At 42.5% G+C, this 21,741-nt stretch overlaps 1 protein-coding gene across 3 annotated transcripts in view; it reads left to right on the top strand.

Moving 5' to 3' along the window:
* Positions 1–11,195, top strand: part of HOXD3 (homeobox D3) — a 37,335-nt gene extending 26,140 nt beyond the window's left edge. For 2 of the 3 annotated variants that reach the window (XM_024213959.1, XM_024213883.1), the window contains exons 3-5: positions 1,283–1,366; positions 5,984–6,538; positions 8,112–11,195. In XM_024213959.1, coding sequence (XP_024069727.1) covers positions 6,043–6,538; positions 8,112–8,863 — 1,248 coding nt within the window. In that variant the 5' untranslated portion in view covers positions 1,283–1,366; positions 5,984–6,042 and the 3' untranslated portion in view covers positions 8,864–11,195. The remainder of the gene's footprint in view (positions 1–1,282; positions 1,367–5,983; positions 6,539–8,111) is intronic. The other variant, XM_024214129.1, reaches the window with a different exon arrangement.
* The last annotated feature ends 10,546 nt before the right edge of the window (positions 11,196–21,741 follow it).

A 21,741-nucleotide genomic window follows, 5' to 3' on the forward strand; every position in this document is an offset into this window, starting at 1 on the left:
TATTATATAAGACGTTACCGGGACAGGCCTTGGACCAAGAACCTGGTAGAGCATCGTGTGTAATCATGAAGCTCCACTTCCCAAACTCCAGTTTGCCAGCATAAATTAAGGTGAATTGGAGGGGGAATGCTGCATCATACTGGGTTTGGATAGGGACAGAGAAGATTTGGTGGAAAGTTGCAAGCTCTGTTATGTTGTGAGCTATTGGAGGCGCTTCCGTTGGTTGTTCATTAAGTGGTGAGTTATTGCTATTCAAGCCAAAGGTCATTTCAAAGGCTTATGGTTGCTAGATATCGTCTTTATAATGACCTGGGCTTTTTGGTGGGGGATTTTCTGGCACTTCTTATGTTCTCAAATTCCTTAGTCGACACGTTACAGAAGGAAATGCAAAATGTTCATTTTGATCCACAAATATTTGTTGTGTATGTACAGCAGGCAAAGTTTCTATCTTAGTTTTTTATGTATTTTAAATAGGGAATTGAAAAGGTAGTTCCAACTGAATTTTTATTCCTCTTTCCTAAATTCGTAGATCAGAGCCGGGGGTGGCAGATCTGTGCACAAGTGCTGTGCCTTGTTTTTTTCTTGTTGTGACAAAACCGAGATAACCATAGCTATACATAATGTATGAGAGCCGTGGTAATGGCGCTGTGGTCTTTCTAGTAAATTTCCATTCTTCTTAGTGTGATGGTTGGATCAGTGCATGCTTTTCCTTACCCATGCGAAATGCATGCAGTTATCACTTACACTGTACAGCGCTAGATAGATTTAGATCCTTTTGCTGGGGGTGGGGGGGAAGTTACAATTCACAATTGCCATGTTTGCACTTCCTCCCCCTAAGAGGCAAAGAACATTGCTACAGTAGCTAGTAACTTGTGGAGGTGCTGGAAGCCTTAAGGAAGCCATGAGAATGTGGCACTGTTTTTTATTTCGATCCGAGTTGGAGCTATTTTATCAAATGTTCCGCCCAAATGGTTACAAAGCTTCGGGGCTCTAATTACCTGAGTGCTAGACTCACGAGCTGTGTGTACTGCATTGTCTGGAAAAGTGGAACAAGGCCTCTATAAAGTTTTGCCGATGAATCGTATAAAAACCAAAGGCTTCTTTTCAAAGTGTTGTTAGTAAATACATGTGAAGCACCTGTTATCTGTCTAGTAAAAGAGCTGATGTGGAGTTGGAGACAGAGAGAATTGCTACATAAAAGGCGTGAATTTATTATGATATTTATCAAGAAGGAAGTACAAAACAAAACAGCTTCCACTGAAAGTTCTCACTTTTGTTTCAGGTACGTCCCAACGGATTGTCCAAAGGAATCCGAAGATCCTACAAAAAGAGTTAAAGTCAAAAATCAAGAAAAAACATAAGTGTGGTGAGTTTTTATTTTTGTCTCTATAGATTTGTCACCTCGCTTGCTACAGAAATAGTTGCCACGGATAATTTATCATATGTAAAGAACAAAAATGCTTGAAAGTTTATCACCCTAGTGTAAGCTAACATACATTACATGGTAACTGATAATCGATTTTCAAATCTATTACTGTTTAATAGCGTTAACTCAATACTTCAAACACGAAGAATGTTATTACTGTAAAAGCTATTTCACCTAAATAACATTATTTAAAATGCTGTCGCCCCATTTAAAGTAGCTCATTATTAAACCTATTTAAACACCAATGGAAGACAAAAGAAGTATTTGATAGAACCACATTCGGACCGATTCTGCTCCCACCGAATGGGAATTTGTCACCATCTTCAGTGGGGCTCTTTAAAAGCCAGTAACCTTTTAATGCTGCTTTTATGTACCAAAGGCTGGTTACAAACAGTAATATTAAAGCTCCAGACCAATATTTTAGGAAGACCTCTCCTTTGCTCAGAAGAACTCTGAAATCGGTCAGATAGAAAGACCAACATTATGATCCTGATTTACCAATGTTATCAGATGGCTCACAGAGTCTTAAATCACTGGAAGAGAAACAGAACATATACCTAATAAAACGCGGCTCCCTCTGTGAGCCATTATGTACAATCTATAACACGAATACATTTCAGTATCAGTGGCAGCCATGGTCAAATTACATCAGTCACTCTTCCCCCACAAAAATTGGGAGGAGGGGGAGTTAATTTCCTGGAAGTCTTCATGTTGCAGTCTATCCGTCCGTTTGGTAACCTATATTCCAGCAAATCCAAAGACCATTAGTAGAACGTGATTTGGGGGAAGTGGGGAAGCGGGGTAAAAACAATAACAACAGATAAGCAGAGAGGGGTTCAAAAGTCCCTGGAAACGTGAAGGAAAATAGTCTGTGCTCTGACAGAGAAGCAGTAAAGAAGGAAACTGTTTGGCTACTTTATATATATGTCCCCTTCCAGGCTGCAAATAAGGAAAATTTGCGGAGTAGGGAATTCTTTTGCTGGTCTTCCTCCTACGCGTAGCCTGTTTTACCCTTCTGAAAGTGCTAGGTCTTGAGAAGTGTTTTCCTTTTCATTCCTTACTGAAGCGTTTACTGCCATAGTACTAGCAGTCATAAATTTTGTTACAAACCACAGTGACAGGTGCATTGATATGCACCGTGAGAGCTCCGGCTGCTTAATAACCACTCCACTGGCCGCTCTTACTGCCTGTTATTTATTCGGTATCATATTAGATATTGATCCTAAGCAGAATTAAGTGTAGTGGAAGTATTAGTAGAGAACTGCTTAATATGAATATGTTTGGGTGTCGGATCGAACACAATTGTGAGACTGGAAACTTGTCAAAATTTGAGGTTGTTGTATTTCGTGCGTGTGTGTGTGTGTGTGTGTGTGTCTGTGTGTGTAAGTGGAAGAATCAGGTATTTTGTCTAACAATCTTGCATCTCTTATATCTAGTATGATTTCCAGATATAAACTGTATGAGGAGTAGTAGCTTCCAAGCGTTTGGAAAACAGAGACAGGACAAAGGGCCCCATTACCATATGTAATGTATAACGGTTCAGATGAGGTTAACCTCTCTGGATAGTAGGGAGGGAAACTCGAAACACAGACATGGATACTTCGTGGTTGCCTAGCCCTACTGCATTTCAGTCCACCCCCCACAACGCTGGCAAACCATTTGGAGGTTACTTTTCTGCAGACTGTCTTTGGCCAAACCAAGAAGTGTTGAGCCGGTGCTTTTGGTGTTACGTACAAAAACATGGCCTTATGCATTGCGCTTGTAAAGTCAAAACGTGTAAAGATTAAAAAAAAAAAAAAAAGATCTAAAAGATGAGCCACCAAACAGTTGAGCATTGTCCGTGTGATTTATGGCCCATTGCCTCCTTTTTAGGTTCAAGCAGAGTTCACAAGCAGTTGGTATTTCAGAAAAGAAATAAGGCTTTTAACAGTTTTTCAGTAATATTGTTTCTTAAGATTCTGTGTATTCTTGTGGGGACTATATTTTATTTTGTATATAAAAGAATAGGCACAATGCTGTGTTGTGTTAACAAAATGCTTCAGTCCGGACTATGCCTGAAAATGTAAATGATAAAGGTAGAAAATTATTAATTGAGTGGATTATTTGCAAAAAGTAAATTATGAAAGATAGTTAAACCATAGATAGCCGAGTCTGGATCGTTGTATTTTCTTAGCACTCACAATAAGCCTTTGATTATTACTTCTTAGGCCTCTGTTTATTGCATTCTTCAGGGTGGGGATGGGGCTAAGCCTCAGTTTTTCTGCCCCTACCAGCTTCCCAAAGAGTTATCAGCTCATGTTGATGAAAGAAAAGAACTCCTCTGGTGAAGCAGTATTTAAGATGAGATGGCAGCATAAACAATTTAAAGTGACCTCGAATTTTCGTTATCTTAGTTCAGAATATATATTGTGGTAACTTTTAGAAAGAATGCCAATGCTAATGAGTTCTACACATTACTATTGGGGAAGCAGCAAACAAATACAATTAAAGGTAACATACTACTAAAGCCTTGCATAAATATTGACTCAGGAATAACAATTAACAGGACTGCTTTAATATTTTAGAACCACTTCCCTGTAATATGTTCATACATTTAGACATTAAAGAAAGACACCTGAGATTTTCTCAAATACAGGCTATGTTGTCAGGTGAAATATTCCGTACTTTATTTTGCTAGAGGGGATAAAAGCTGCATTTTTTAAAAATGCATAAAAATACTAAGGGTACCAGTAGAGAAGTTGTAGCAGCCCCATTATAGCATTGATCAAAACTACATGTTACTTCCCATCTTGCAAAAGATAAAATGCAGATTTACATTCAACAAATTGTTTATAGCTTTTGTATCCGAACAAAAATATTGATTATACGGAGAACTTTTCATTTGGATACATTTTCCAGACCAAACAGTTTGATAGGAAAATACTGAAATCTGAAATAAGTTTTGCATGCTAATACATAAACAATACATGGTTTGTAATGAGAACCAAACCATATAAATGGTCTCAGATTGATTCGATTGACAATAACTAACAAGAAACGTTGGGTGAAAGATTTTGAGCAGGGTAAAATTAATCAAAGAGTTAAGATAGGGTAGCTGACCTAAGCGTTTTTCTTTATAGTGCAAACTTAAGTTACTGAATGGTGTTAGTTATACTTTAACTTCCTAGGAATCTTTCAAGGAAAAAAGAGGCAGAATTTACAATAGAGATGGAATTTTCTATTTTTTTCAGGTTCTAATTCGGGTTCAATCCATCATGTCATCTGGGGCTCTTTCACACTTTTGCGCCTGCGTGTCCAGAAAAAAAAGGGGGGGGGGAGTGGGGAGGTGGGTTTATCTTTATACCAAAATGGTATAGGAGGGTCACCAATCATGCATATTATGGATAAATATATACACATATATGATAACAAAATAAATGATAATATGACAGTGCAGCTGGAAAAACAAAACAAAAAGAGAGGAAGGGGTATGTGTGGTTTTAGAACACATTCTGGGAAACACAAGGGAGGAAAAAATGTGTAGATACAATGCACAAAAGAAATACAGTATTTAATTAATTTCCATACATCTGGGATTTTTTAAATGATCTAAAGTTATACTACAATGATACTGGGGGACAATGTAACCTCACATTTTTCACTGTAAGCCTCACAAATTTCTTTTTAATGGCTCAGGTGTTTTGACATAAATGTATTAAGCGTCAGTTCAAAGTTTAAAAAAACTAGAACGAGGGGAAATTAAACAAATCCTGAAATGTGTTCCTAAAGTCTGGGCGATTGTTCGCACATTATTTCCGCCATTATCAGAGGATCTGTTCAGATTTGAAAGAGATGGGGCCCAATGCTCATCCCTTCACTTAAGTGATTTGATCTATGCTTTTTGGTTAGAGAGAAAGAAGGAAACCCTCAGAAAGACTTTGAGGGATTTGTCTGACTATTCAACTAGATTAGGATTATTTTTAACGTATTTAATGTATTTTTCACACATTTTATGTTCAGTGTAGCTTCTCAATCAAGTTAATCCATAGTCTCCCTCTCGCTGCAAAGATAAAAGATCTGAAAGGAAAGCGTGTGAAATTTACAGATGAAGGGTCTGAAAGGAATCTGTATCCTGGCCAAATCTTAGCATGTCTGAGTGTCAAAGTGTACGACTGAGTGAATGAGTTCGTGTATGTGAGTCTATATGTAAGCATGTGAGGGAGTGTGTATACATGTGTGTTTGTAAGGATGTGTGTGTGTGTGTGGCTAAAGGAGATGTCTGCCTTCCTGATAGTAGGGAGGGTTTTACAGCCTCCCTCTGCACGTGGGGCAGTGGTCACTTGCTGGTTTGAACTGGAGTGAAAGGCTGATTCTCTGTAACTTGCAATCTTTAAATCAAGATTTGAGGATTTCATTATTCAGACATAGGTGATGGGCCTGGGTGGGTGAGGTTCTGTGGCCTGTCATGTGCAGGAGGCCAGACTAGATCAGGATAGTCCCTTCTGGCCTTAAAGTCTAGGAAATCACACCAGTTCTTCTCAATTAAAGTTTCTTTTGTCTCTTGCTGTTCCCCCCTAGGTGGCTTCCTAGGCAGTGAGTGGCCCAGGCCGAACACGTGAGCCGCTGGGACCCAGTCAATGTTATTTGAGCAGGGTCCGCAGGCCTTGGCGATTCCAGAGAGCAAGATGCAGAAAACCGCTTACTACGATAACTCGGGGCTCTTCGGGGGCTACACCTACAGCAAAGCCGACGCCTACAGCTACAGCTCGGCCCACCAGCCTTATGCACAAGCCGCCCTGGACACAGACTACCCGAGCTCCGCCTGCTCCATCCAGAGCTCGACTCCCATCCGAGCCCCAACCCACAAGAGCAGCGAGCTGAATGGCAGCTGCATGCGGACCAACGGCAGCAGCCAAGCAGGCAGTCAGCCCCCGGGTATAGGCGAGCAGCAGCAGCCGCCTGCGCTGCCCCCCTCCTCCCCACCGAATCCCACCAATGCGGCCCCCCCGAAAAAAACCAAAGGCGGCCCCAATTCCTCCAGCTCTTCCACGGCCACCATTAGCAAACAGATCTTCCCCTGGATGAAAGAGTCCCGGCAGAACTCCAAGCAGAAAAACACCTGCGCCGCTTCAGGTACCCGACACGCTCCCCTCCCTGGGGTCACCCCTTCACGTCCCCCCAGTCCAGCTGTACCTGGTTCTGCTAAGCAGCACACTGACCAGCCTGGCCAGAGCCCCTCCCCAGCAGGGCAGAGGGGCCAATGAAGCACGGGGAAAGAGTGCCCCTAAAATCTTTGACATGTCGACTCTGTGGAGTCTGGCATAGTTGAATGAGGGGCTCCTAAATCGAGTCCTCTGCGGCTCGGGGCCTGTTTCACTGTAAATAACAGTTCTGTCTATTAGAACCCGAATTTGCGGGATGCTTTGGTCCCCTGCGCTTTGATCGAGGCTTTTCGAGGAGACAATGCAGTGCTACAGGGAGAGGCCACTGGACTGGAGCACCAATGTGTGGTTTACATTCCTGCTCGCCATTCGAGCCGTCTGACGTGCAGAGGAAAACAGCATTTCCTCGCCCTCCGTCTAAACGCTTCAATCTGTCGTTTCTCCCTGACTCCGAAATGGCTTCTAATACGGAGCCTTTAGAAATGTAGACAGCACAAGCACTGAAAACCACGTATTCCTAACACTCATTCCTGGAAAGGTCCCCAGTCTTTTTTCCAGTAATGGGAGCATCTCTTCTGATTTGAAAGCGATAAAGCCAGTCCCCTGTCTGTTTTACTCTTGCTAGCAGTTCTGCTGGTTTACAATCCTGCCATTTGGCCTTTGCTCTGGTTTGGGATAAAAGAAAGGGGGACCCGTCCCCCCCTCTTTCTCCATTCAGTTAAATTGAGACTATTCAGAAATCCCCCGATATCTAATTTATTTTCATCCCTTTTATTATCCACCATTGCTCCTTATTAATGAATTCCCCCGCCTCTGGTGCTTCAGAATCCTGATAAAGAATCCGGATTAAGTATCTGGATTAAGTAGCCTGGCCTGCTCCCACTTGAAGCAATGTGAGTTTTGACATTGTACAAATTGGGAGCAGGATCGGGTGTTAGGTCTGCTAAAAAAAAAGAGAGAGAGAGAGACGCGTGGACAGAGGGACTTGGATATGAGGCCACTAAAGTCTCTTTGAGGGGTATCTCAGGGTGCTCAGACTCAGGGCATATTTTTAAAAAGCCGGAATAGTGTGTACCTCATCGTTAATTAATGTGATATGAAAGGGGGTTATACTGAAATCATCAGCAATCTCTGACACACTCTTTCCCTTAAAACGGTCAGTACTCTGCCCATTAAGTCTCAATTTACTTTGAATTCCAGTTTGGTAATATCTTAAGGGCTATGTTACATCAACTACGCATCGGTGTGGTAAATATACACCTTTGGAAGAGAGCAGGGGAAAGCAAAACCAAGGTACACGGGATTTGATCTGTTTCTAGTCAAACCACTGGCACAGGTTCGGTGTGAGTGAGTCTGCATAGACAGGGCACACACAGGACCAGTTCCTGACAATAGCAGAGTCATTTACCTCGTCAGAACTGGGACAGTGGCTTGTGTTGGTTTGGTTTGTACAGAACGATCTTTAGAGCACTGTCCCGTCCTTAGCCGGCTGCTGTGTCAGGGTCTATACAAGAATCAACCTTTATTTGTTTCTCTTCCTTCAGCAGGAGACAACTGCGAAGATAAAAGTCCCCCCGGCCCGGCTTCCAAGCGAGTCCGCACCGCCTATACCAGCGCGCAGCTGGTGGAGCTGGAGAAGGAGTTTCATTTCAACCGGTATCTCTGCCGCCCACGAAGAGTGGAAATGGCCAACCTTCTGAACCTGACGGAGCGCCAGATAAAGATCTGGTTCCAGAACAGGAGAATGAAGTACAAAAAAGACCAGAAAGCCAAAGGGATCATGCACTCTCCTGTAGGACAGTCCCCTGACCGAAGTCCACCCTTAAGTGGCCCAAATCACGTAGGATATTCCAGCCAGCTTCCAACTGTAAATAGTCTTAGCTATGATGCTCCTTCGCCAACATCCTTTGCCAAATCACAGCAAAACATGTATGGCCTGGCTGCTTACACGGCACCTCTCAGCAGCTGCTTACCCCAGCAGAAACGATACCCGGGAGCAGAGTATGACCATCACACCATGCAAAGCAGCGGCGGCTTTGCCAATCCCAATTTGCAGGGCAGCCCCGTTTATGTCGGAGGTAACTTTGTTGATTCCATGCCAGCTCCTGGCCCAATGTTCAATATCGGCCATCTTTCTCATCCTTCATCTGCTAGCGTGGACTACAGCTGCGCTGCTCAGATCCCAGGCAACCATCACCATGGACCTTGTGACCCTCATCCTACATACACAGATCTTACTTCTCACCACACATCTCAGGGAAGGATTCAGGAAGCACCCAAACTAACGCATCTGTAGTGGACTGGGACGGATTGAGAGAGCGAAATGTACTCACGTTTAAATTACCTCACTTTTCTGACGTTACAGTGTTACTTTCCTCTGAGTGCCAACAGTATTAGTGGATTTCTCTCCCCTAACAGCTACATTCTTTTTTTGTGACTCTAAATAAGTCAATGAAAAGGATCCTTTCTTTTATAGCTGTTTAAAGCATGACAGTGCAATATACTGCAAACCAAGGGGCTAATAATCTGGTAATGATGTACTTGAAGGTAAGTCTTATAGATCAATTAGTATTAGCAGCGCGTCATGCTGAGGTGTTTTTAGACCAATTGTGAACGATGGGATCTTGCCTGCATATAAACTTATTTCAGAGAAGTTAATTTATGAATTCTTCAGTAATGTAAGGATTGCATTGGACTAAATGATATGTATTTATTATTTTAAGCGAGACATTTTTGTATCACTGATTATTTATCCTCGTCTTAATGTATTTATGTGGATATATGTAGAATTTATTCACCATAACTTCGGGAGATTGATTCAGGTCCCTGGTGACTATTACATTTCACCTATTTAGTATATTTGGTCTGAACTAGTTGAGAGAGTAGTTTTGAACAGTTGTAACAGTGGCTGGTGTTTGTAGTTTATGTAAGGATTAATTAAGACTGTAAGTCTTTAATAGAGTAAAACAAACTGTGGCATCACACAAATAGCCCTAACGCATTTTTATAAAGTGTATTTATTTCAAATTGTCTGGTGCCGTTTGAACATCTATTTAGATTTTAAAAAATAAGCCACCTTTTAAAGTTGGAAGTGTGTCTGTTTTAATAATGCAAGCTGCAAAGCGGAACACTCGGCCATTTTGTTTCTGATAAACTTCTGCATACAAAAACCTCCGAGAGGTTGGCATTTATTTATTGATTAGCTATCTCTTGCACACATTAATTCGGTGGGCTATTTTGTTGGTATTACATTCTAGCTATCTGAAATAGAAAAAGCTTAGAATGCAAAAAAAAAAAATTAGAAATCATCTAATAGTGATAATTTAATTAGGGTTTCCATAGCAATCCGAGCTGCAGCTGCCCGTCTCCTTTGTTATTTATACTGTTGTCTTTATACTAACCATAAATCAATTTTTTAGACATTATTGGAAGCCCGAGCTTAATTTCGCGCATTAAAAAAATGAAAGAAAATTGACAATCAAATATATACAAATGAAAGGAAGCCGCTAAGTGTAGAAACTGAGGTACAGTGTAGGTAAACAAACTATTCCGAGATGATCACAATAGCTTTTAGTTAGGAAAGTTATCTCCTTCCGTGTAATCTTCTGTAGCAGACATTGATACATTCCTTGTGAAAACAAATCTTACTGCCATAATTAACAGAATATTTCATAAAAGAAACAAACATCTTGTTTCCTCCTTTTTATTTACATAATCTTGCCGGATTTACAACGATTTTGTAAACGTAGAAATGGTATTAGCAATGTTAGTAACCAGACATGTCCTTCCAGGAAGACGTTATTCTTATCGCGTTTAAAAATGCTCAGTTAAGATTCAGATCTTCTGTATTCCCAGCAAAATCGTCCCGACGCATCACTTTTTAGTTTGACAAGTAACTGCCGCCCCTGCGCCATCCCCTGATGACAAGACCTGGAATTCCTAGTGTGAGAAATATTTAACTCCTAGAGTTCTGGTCAACACGGGAAATCTTTATTTTCTGATCCTTGTGTTTCGCTGGACAACAATGCTTCAAAATATTATTTAGTTTTTCCTCTGTGTTATTTTTTAAATGTCACTTACGCTGAGAAAAGAAGTGTATCCTTTTGTTAAGTTTCAACTTTTACCCCAGCAGATTTGAATATAAGTGTTGTAGATCTGTAAACAAAACAGAATAAACTACTTTGATCGAAGACATATTTTAACCACTTCGAGACCTACCATTGTTTTCTATGACACATCGATTATTTCGTCAGAGTTAAGCTATTAATATTTTAAATAAATAATCAATAAGATAAATAGTAATAAACTCTATTCGTGAATAACACAAATACGATGCTTTGTTTTACAGTTTGCAGGGAATAGATCAAAAACTGAACTGGTACATGTAGATTAGTTTTATGTTCTTCAGACGAAAGTATATTTCACTTCATCCGCCTATAAATAAAAAATGCATAATCAGTGTATTCCAGTTGGCATTTTATAGTATCTTATGTTACTCAACGTGCATCTTCTGAGTCTGCGGATGTCTACAATCCAAGTGTTGTCTGCTGTTTAATGTTTTATGGGCTAGACTTCACATAGTGTCTGGGCTGGGTTATATTATTATTAGTTCATTTAAAATTCATGTTACCAGGGAAATTATTATAAATACACTTCCCCTTAAAAAAAACGGGGGTTGAAGAAATTGCTTTAGAATAAAAACACAATGTTACCGGTGAGCGCTGGTATATCACATCTTTGTATATCCTGGGGGCAACGCTTGCAAATCTCGTTCTCCGAATGTTCTGACTGTTGTGTGTGGGAGGTGGGGAGAGAGAGGGGTCATGTGATAAATAAATTCCGTTTCTTCTGGCTTATTCTGGTAGAGGCAAATCTGATGTAACTGCGATAGAACCCCATGGTCACAACCTAATTATGGGAAGTAATGTTACCTTGTCTATAGTGTTGGCATTTTTACAGTGTTTGTACAAGCACCAGCAATCTAAGAGAGAGACACTTTGGCATAAGCCGTCCTTTTCCTTGGCCCGCAGTTTAAAACTTCATAAATTATACAACCCGCTTTCACATTCAACATACACTCCGTTCCTTTTGCGCGTGCAATTAGTTGTGTGAGCCATGGTAACCTAAATAAAACAAAACACCAGTGCAAGGACTGAGCTGTGTGAGGCTCCAAACCTTCATTCATTTCCAGGAATGAACCCCTCCCCCAACCCCACCGAAACCCATAGCCTAAGAGCAGCGAACCAGGTCAGGAAGGCTGCAGTTGGTCTTTCAATTCGTGTCGGCATCATTTCAATAACGCCTGGTACAGTGACAGTCACAGACAATTCACTAGCCCTGAAAATTCATTTCTAAGCGGGGCCAAACAACCCCTTCTGACGTGCTGCTGAGAAAGAGACAAAGATGGCTTCGTTGCATGTCAGGCTACTTAAAGTCTGATCCGAACCCCATTGAAGTCGATGGAACGACGCCCATTGACTTCACTTGGCTTTGGATCAGGCCCCAAATGAGCTTATTATAATAGCGCTTCTTGTTTGTTTGTTTGTTTGTTTGTTTTAAAATGGGATTCAAAATAACCAGAGCAATTGAGAGTTTTTAAAAAATAACCCGAACCTAATCAATGAGTGTGCCTGTTATCTCTGCTGGGTTATGCATTGAGCGAAGGGGGGAATTAATTTGATAAGGATTAATTCCTGCTAAAAGAAGATATTTAGTGTGGAGCTGACGGAACAATGTGACCTCTATTTAAGCGTTTTGATTGTGGGGACCTCTTGTGATTAGTAATAAACTAAAGTAAAAGGTTTAGAGCCAGATCCTATTCCATATATAGTCAGTAGCAAAACTCACCGGGGGAAATCCTGGCCCCACTGAAGTCAATAAATGGGAGCTGAAAAGCACCTTTATTTTTGAATGTAAGAAGCAGATAACCTTCTGCCCAGTATAATCCATTTATTATTTACCATTTCAAACGGAGCTGTGCACAGGAAAAATAATTCAGAAATTACACCTTTAAGTACCTCCTCCCTGGGTGGGGTTTTTTGTTGTTTTGAATTACACACTGTAGTTAGGTGACCTCAGTGGTCATAGAAACACTGAATTGAATGAGATATGCCCGTATGCTGAGGCTGATTTAAAGCCTGGACTGGTGCTTATCATCACTTATTATGCTTAATGCTCTTTTGGCTGTAATAACATTTTCAATCTGTACAAAGACTGCTCAGAGCCCTGGTCGCAACAAAACTAAAGGAGAGCGATCAGGGAGCACACGTAACTATTTTGTACTGTTCTGATCTATAGCCATCCAGTTAGACCCCGAAAACTCCATTATAATCCACAGAACAAGCTAAAGGAAAACGAGAACCTGCCTCTAAACCACGTCATGGAAAAATAAAGACCGATACCCCTTGTGCGTTACCAGCAAATGCCTTTGAATGTAGGAACTGTGAAGAGCCACTCCCTCTCCCCCGCTAAGATCATTTATACCAGAGAAAGAATTGGTGTCTGGGCTGGTAATAACCAGTCACTATGCAAGATATTTAGCATGTCTACTGACCACCTTCACTAAGCGTTATTCCCTTCGTCCCACTTGATACGGCTCCTATACAGCTCACATTCAACAGAGGGACCCTTGCAAAAGCACAGACTTTTCTGCAAAGCCCTGGAAAGCAACTAGTTAGTTTAAATGTCCCCTCGGTTGGGGGACGGGGATGGGGTTAGAGAAAACTGCCGGAGACTGAAATTTCTGTAAACTACCACATGACCTATCTGTATTTGACAAAGCTCGGAGAAATACCTATCTGTATATCCAGCCTTTTGGCTGGGGACTTTGTCATAATCTCTGTGCTAATAGCTCTACATCATTTACTTTAATATTTTATAGGCACAATTCCTGTAAATTGTTGTTTGGAAATAAATGTGGAAGTGGTATTCTTTATATCCCGGTATCCTGTTTGTCACGTGGTCCTCTTCTTCTGGAAACCCTTTCCTTCTGTTTGTAGTTGGTAGTGCGTCTTACAATGGTCAATAGGAAAATAAAATGCAAGCCCATAGAAAAAGAAATAATGCATGAAACAGTTCTCTCACATAGGTGACGCGGGGAACTTTATTTCCCCCCTGGATGATTTTATAACCGGTGTCTGACGCTTGTATCTGTTTTAGAAATATAACTAAAATGTCCACAGTTGCAGGGTTCATCATACTTTGAGTCTCCTTCCGATGTATTTATGATTAGCTCCCTAGCACGCTAGTTAGAAGAACGCATCAGTAATAGCCGCACACTAAAACTGGCGGGAGCTCTCCAGCTTTGAAAGCCCTGGCTTTTCAAAGCCATCCTGCCACCCCCGCATTACGTTTGTGCACTGTCTGGCTTGCAAGCTGCCGTTCCTTTTCAATGCGAAGGCCCTGTGGAATGCTGGCACTGGCATCTCTGATGCTGGAACAGACATCGCAACCCTCTGAAAAGGCTGCAGCAGATTTGGCACGGACTCAGGTCTAAGGGATGGACATGGCAAGTTTTGGCGAATGGAGTTAAAATAGCAGGAGGGGTCAGGGTAAAATAAATATCAAATCATTTGCACAGCAGCAACATAAAGAGGAAGCTGGAGGGAGACAACCCTGCCAAACAAACAGTCTTAAAAATCCATCTATTAAGAGTGTGCCAATAAGGTCAGGGTTGCAGAGCTGCCATGTAAATCGCTGTAAAACCCTGCAAAAGTTATTGATGTAGAAGGGGCTAAAGAGAGGCGGCTAATTTTAAAACCCCGGTAGTGAATTGTTTGTAAGTAATAAACCAGCGCACAAAGCAGACTTCCCTGCACTCAGTCAGCCCGGTGGAAAACCAAGGAAACCATCTGACATTGATTGGAAGGTTGATTCACGAGCAAAAGTTTAATTCAGCGAGAATTAAACACGAACACGGGAACATATAGCAAAAAAGGGTCCCTGTGAGGGCCCAGTCTTGCTGTCCCGACTCATGCTAATAGTTCCACTGACTCCGCTGAGCTCAAGCATGATTTGGCCCTGGCTGATCCACGTTCTGCAATATGCAAATTGTTGAAATTCTGCCTTATGGTTCAAATTCTGCAACAGACTAACTTGGATCTGTTGCTGTTAAAGAAAGATGTCTGAGCAGTTAAATAAAAGCTGGAAGAAGAAGAAAAGAGACAACGACACTCAATTTTAGTTCCTGCCTCTTTATATTTCCAAAGACTGCCAATAATAAGATACAATGAAAGCCACTGCAAATACTCTATAGTCTCAGAAGAACTGATCTGCCCAGCTTTCACTATTCACCGTGTTTATCTGCAGTAACGCTGGGGCTATCCAAGGGAACGTTTGAAATCCCTCGCCAGGAACAATAGCTCTGTGGCAGACAGGCGGCACAAAAAGCCCGTTTCTTCTACGTGTACAATTAGCGGTCAGTGTTGGTTGGCTCTAGGACCACGTGCTATTATATATTTATGAACCCACAACCTATACTTTTAAAAGTCGTGAGATCGGCTAGCCCAGAGTTACATTGGCCCATGACACTTCTGGAGACTAGATATCAAGTTAATCACTGAACAGGCAACAACTCTCCATTACCAAGTGAGCAGTTGCAGTGGGAAGGCTGCGGTCCTTGCTGGGAGCGGGTCTGGCGGGGGAGGAAGGGGGGGGGAGTTCATCAATCACACAATGTGCACTCTTCACTCGACAGTGGTTCCTCCTACTTCAGCTTGAGTCTGGGCCAGCTGGGATTCGACCAGAAACCGCAGCCGAAAGAGACAGAAACCGAAGCTCAGAACACCGCAATCTAATATTCACCGGCTGACGCTCGGCATTCAGTTTCCAGCAGGGAGGATGCAACTGAATCCGTTAGTCACAAAAAAAAAAAATGCAAAAAGTGACCCTCTGCTCGGGATAACAGTCTCCTCAGACTTTGTGCCTCTCCCGCCCTGCCCCCGGTAATTTTGCCCCTGAAGGCAATACACAAGTATGACCAGGATAAGCAAGGTGGGCTTTGTCTACCTTATTTAGATTCAAAGCCATTATAGGTTCTATGAAGTCAGTGGTTCTCAAGCAGGGGTAGCCTACCTCTGGGGGGTACGCAGAGGTCTTCCAGGGGGTACATCCAGTCATCTAGATATTTGCCTAGTTTTACAACAGGCCACATGAAAAGCATTAGCTAAGTCAGTACAAACTAAAATTTAATGCAGACAATGACTTGTTTATACTGCTCTATATACACTGAAATGTAAGTACAATATTTATATCCCAACTGATTTATTTTATAATAATAAGGTAAAAATGCGGAAGTAAGCCATTTGCAGTAATAGTGTGCTGTGACACTTTTGTATTTTATGTCTGATTTTATAAGCAAGTAGTTTTTAAATGAGGTGAAACTTGGAGGTACAGTAGACTGGAAAGGGGTACAGTAGACTGGAAAGGTTGAGAGCCACTGCTCTAAGTGATAGCTCTGAGGACATCTTCATTGGCTCATATTTTCCTGCCTCCCATCTTACCTATAAAAACAAATCTGGAATTAAGCCAGAAGGATTTAGCACAAACGATTTAACTAAAACGTTTCCCTTAATAAAGCCCCCAAACTTTTGGCTACTTAATTAAGGGGCTCACATTCATGTACCGAAGTTAAAACGCTTAATTAGTCAATTAATTAGTCAATTATTTAATTCTATTTTTGCCTAGCAAGCTCCCTGGTGGAAAAATTGTAACTGGACTTGAAAATAAACGTAGCTGTTATAGTAATTAAAAACAACAACAACAACAACAACAAAAACCTTCCGCAGAGATGCAGGCCCTGAGGTATTGCGGTGAGTCCCAGAATCTAAACCGGGGTTTCGCTCTGATCAGCCTAAAGTACTTTGTGGCGTTTCTTTAACATAACATAAAATAAAGGAATTTGTCAATGTAGGACCAATCCAACAAATTGGCGTGTGTGTGTGTGTTAACTGACAATTGTAAAGTGAGATTTTGCATTGTCTCCCTGTCACAGGGTGACCTGTGCCTTTAAGAGGGAGTGGAGTCGAGTGCACCTGTGACTGGTTACCTGCTGTCCAGTTGGGCTTAAGGGAAAGCACCTGGGCCTTATAAAGGGGGAAGGGATGTAGGGGGAGAAGAAGGTTAAGGCAGTAGGAAGGAAACAGGAGAGGAGACTGGCGTGGTGTAGAGCGTTAGAAGTCTTCTCTAGGGCCATAGCGAATAGAAGGCGGTAGGAGAGTCTGGCCTGTCAGGGACCGAAATCTACTAACCAGGTAGGCTGGGAGTGGCTTCCCAAAAGCAGGGAAGAGCGAGGATGTAGCTGGAAGGTTTGAAACCGCTCTGGGGGAAAGAGGGGAAGACCAAGTCTGTGTTGAGACACCAGGGGAAAAGAGGCTGGGTAGGAAGGCTAGAGAATGGAGGATTCCCGTCTGGGTGAAGGGGAGAAGCCCCAGAATTGAGTGTTGGTGTGACTAGTAGTATAAACCGATTCAGCAGGGGAGTGTCTTAAGGCCTCTGGAGTAGTGGAGTTATTTAAGGAGTCCTGGAAAGAGTAACCCGAAGTAGGGTGCTGCAGAGTCATGCTTGGCCAGCAAGGGTGCTGCATGGCAGGGGAGCCTCTTTGCACTCCGCTAACAGGACTTTCCCACGTCGTTAAGCCATTGGATTTGCACCACTTAATCTTTCCTACAGATGTTTATAGAGTGCACCTAACATGATAAAGGAAAGCGAAGATTCCGTGTCACCAGCCTAGGTCTTATTTCAGTGACGCTGATGAGAATTACAGGGACTTTCCCTATTTAAGCATAACAGGATACTTTGTGAAGACAGATTTTCCGTCTACGGGTGGGAGGTTCTCCGTTAGTCTCCCCATTTCATTTTCCACTATCACATTCGGGGGATCCTCTCCAACGCCTATCAAAACTGCTCCAAAGATCAGCCGGGAGAATGATGCACCTTCCTCAATCTGAAGAAGTGATCTGCCTTCACAGTGTGCCTATGTTTTCCCAGGAGCTGAATTTGGATTCCACTAGGATGACTTCATTTTTGCTAATGCCAGTTATCCAAATGTAGTCCTTACTTTATCCAAAACTTTCCGAAATAAACAACTCAGAATATCGGCAAAAGCTGCTGAAATGTTTATCATTAGCTTTTCATATCTACCCTCATGAAATGTACATGGTCAGTTTTCCTGGAGAGCCACTTGAAAACATATTCCTCAGAGTAATTTCAAATGAGAATGTGTATGACACAATATAGATCTAGATTCACCAGTAACTGTCTCTAATAAACAACTTATCTGTAAAAAATAAAACATCAGACAGTAAGGCGGGAGAATCCAAGTGCATATCTGGACTAGGGCTTCCTAGGTTTCATGGAGAATCTATTGTATCTACGCTAATGTGGTGTAAAATTTCCGCAGCGCTTTTCTAGGTCACATTTAAATAATCATAGTGTCAATATAGGCTATGATATTAGAACCATCAAGGATGACAGGGCAAGGAAAACATCTCTCTTGGTACCTGGAAAATGTAAGCTTTCCTCTGGAGAAAAGGATTGAAACCGTCATCCTGGAAAAAAAAATGAAGGAGAATGAACAAAAGGACAAATGGGTCAAATTCGGAAGTACTCTGACTCTACTTGGGAAAACTACCTTTGACGTTAGTGGAGGCGTGCTTGAGCAGTGCCAATGCTTTTCCAATAAGTGCCTTCACTCCAACTATTTGTCAGACTTTCTTATTTTATGTTAATATTAATGACTCCAACTTGGCTTTGGAGTGAATTCCTTTAAGTGACTTGTTTGCGAAGAGGACAGGCGCCATTGTTCGCACCTTGTGCTAACATACTTTGGTTTAAGCTAGTTCTCTGTGCGGGTGGCGCAACAGCGCACTTGCGCGCCAGATTCCACTTATTCTGGACAAATGCCAGGATTTCACCCAAACGGCCTTCTCTGTGCTGTGCCAGCTAGTCAATAAGCCCGACAGAAACTGTGTGCCCAGTGGCTTTCCAAATCCACGCTCTTACTAGCACTCCCTACTGACACTTCCTTTTCCCCCTAGCTGTAAGATTCCCTTCTCCAGCCCTGAACTTCCCAGGATTCTTTTCCAGAAAACCCTGTGCTTGCTTGGAGCTGATGAGCACCTCCGACTCCAATGAAAATGCCTTCCCCTCCCCCCCCCCAAATCTTTTGATCTCAGTGAACTATGCCTGGGAAGTTTATACCAGACAGGTGTGTTGACCCTCATCACCATAGTCTGGATTTAAATGGACACGAAGCCAAAAACTAAATTTCCTGACCACACATCAGCTGGCGGCCTCAGTTGGTTAAATACATTTTTTTTCTGGGATCATAATGATCGAGTTCATAGCTGGATTCGCTGCAGGCTGAAATATGAGACTCCCATTATGGTGAATCACTGACAACATAGTTTGTAACTGTTAAAAGATGACTGTCAATGGGTATTCAGGGAAAATCTAATCCACGAATCTGTGTTCACCCTAATCAAAAACTTTGTTGGTTGGTTTTAATGTAGTTGTGTAGACACTGTTTTTTTTCTAACCTCAGTAACTCTTGATTTAACTGCACCACAAAAGCATTGATCAACATAGTGGTCCAGTGTCCCTGATATGTTTTATTTTATAAAATGTTGATGTAGGAAAAATATCATCCAAAACACTTTTGTTTTTCTGCCATCTGTGCATTAGAAAAGGGCAAAACTAACGTTAAATAAATTTCAGCCCCATCTGTGGTAGAGTTGAAAGCTTAAAAGCAAAGATTTGTGAGAGAGAATGGGGCAGAGCCCTAAGTGTTCTACTGTTAGAATGGCCAGCTTCTGAACAAACCCATTATTTAGGACGGGTGAATGGATACTGGGCCTTTAAAGGGGGGGGGGGCAGACAAACTCTTTTGGGTTGTTGCTGCAAATCACAGGAATTTTCCTTGTTATTCAAGAGAAAATAATAAAGTCCTTATTTTGAAGGGTTGAAGTTGTCTAAACATTTCAGTGGACATAAGCAATGGCAAAAATGTCTAACAGAAGTTCATAACCTTAAAAACTTGTTTATTATTATTTATTATTAAATGCTTCACTTGTGCTGCCCTACTAATTTCCTTTTTAAGACCATGTCCCCCATCCTGCCTTCTTTAATGCAGTCTTTTCTTTCATCAAGGTATGGAATGCAGGATTGGGCCTGGGTGTCTACAACTTCCACTGAGAGTACTAGGATAAAAGTTTGCAACTTTGCTTCGTGGGAGTTGCAGGTGCTCTGCTGCTTTGGGGAGTAGGTCATCATTTGTGTCAGAAGCAAGGGGTCAGTTTTAGGCATGACCCCTTAACTCTAAGACTCATGAAAAATCTCCGGGGTAGGACCCGATTCTGCCTCGATTACATGACTTCAGTGGGAGTTGCACCCTTTTAACTGAAGACAGGACCTTAGGTAGAACTGAGTATTCTATGGGAGGTGTATGTATCCGATGGGGAGTATATTATTGTATTGGGGTGAGAGTAGGGCTGAATTATGAATGTGCTTTCCCCCTCTCTTTTAAGAGTCTGCCTCTGAACTGTGTAGATTTCTCTTATAGAGAAGGACGCATATTTCAAAACTTTAAACTGTAGCTCCGTTCCCTTTCCTCCCATGGGCTACATGACAGGTGACACCTTTTCTGTCATGCGTCTTGAACTCCAAGGAGTACTCAAAATATTTAAAATATTTGCCTTTTTAGCGTGTAGTGACTTCATGTTTAGTAGATTTGGATTGGAATAGAACCCAAGAGTTCATGAGTCAAATTTTGAAATACTTTCATTGTAACACTTTACGAAAACACAATCACTTGCCTTGTGAAGTCTAATCTTTCCCTCCATCAGATTAATTCCCTTCTGCCCAAGGGAAATGAAGTTTACAAAGTTAGAAAGTTTGGTAGAGCAGTGAGACTTACTCTAATCTCTTTCCTGTTTCCTTTTATTTATTTCTGTGCCAGTCATAAACACTTAGTAAACACTATTGTATCACCCTGGGGAACATGAGAGCCCATTAACATTGTGAGCCCTCGGATTCACTTTCAAGAGACTACAAAGCACTTATCTGATGCAGCAGGTCCATTAATTGCTGTGACGTGCAGTAACATGGAACCCCACCCAGATTTGAACTGTCTTTCGGATGCATTTTAACCTCGGATTTCTTAGAAAACTCATCTGCATAAATGAAGCGCCTCTCGGAAAGGAAACACAGGTACAGCTGAGGATGAGATACCACAAAGTTGGCTAAAGACAGTTTTCGCCATTTATTGCAAGCAAGGATAGATTAAACTGCAAAGAGAAACCTAGGAACACCTCTAAGATACATGATACACTATAACGTACAAGAAACTTCCGCCCTCCACTGAAATACATAAAACATTACTGTTCTATCCCACCTAAACGGTTGGAACAGTCGACCTGGGTTTGGCCAGGTACATTAACGTAGGGACTAAGGCTTTTCGAGCATTTATTTTGCATTTGAAAGCCTCCCGGCAGTGCTCAAAGTGACCGGGATTTCAGTTTAGGGAACTGCCACCTCCCTTTGCCTCCCGAACTAAAACTGCAGACGGTACCGAGTCGGTCTCCCTGGAGTCCTATAACCACAATCAGGATTATAGCGGTGGTGCAAGGCAACAGGTAAGACTCAGACCACATGAAAACAGGCGACTTGTCCCTGGGGCGCGCTGGAGAGGCCGCCTGTGTTCTGCACCCACAGCACCAGCCGCCTTTACCCCATTCTTCCGAGCTAAGCCCAGTGGCCAGAGCCTCCTTCCCAGTCTCACCTTCAGCTCCCTCCCCTGTCCCCGCACCTCTGCCGGGGCAGCCCGGGTCGGCTCAGGGCGATGCCAGGCGCTGCCTCCTTGACCCTACAGGCGCCGCGAGGTTCCCCGGGTCCTGTGCGCCGCAGCCCGCTTCTTCCTTGGCAAAGTTTGCGCCGGGGCAGAAGGCAGCTAGCAGCACCCAGCATCCTTGAGGTGGGCTCTCCACGGAGGGCTACGATTGGCCACCGGGCGGCACGTGCCGGCCCTCTGGCTCTATATTAGGACAATATTTACCTCCGCCGCTGCGATGGCTCTGGGAGGAGGAGGGCAGGTCCAGAGAGCGGCCCGGGCAGCATCCGCGGGCAGCAGCGGGCTCCTGCCCCGCGCCCCCGGCCGCTGGCCCAGAGCCGCGCCAGGAC

The sequence above is a fragment of the Terrapene carolina genome, unplaced genomic scaffold, assembly GCF_002925995.2.
Source record: "Terrapene carolina triunguis isolate 2854851 unplaced genomic scaffold, T_m_triunguis-2.0 Scaffold62, whole genome shotgun sequence".
NCBI lineage: Eukaryota > Metazoa > Chordata > Testudines > Emydidae > Terrapene > Terrapene triunguis.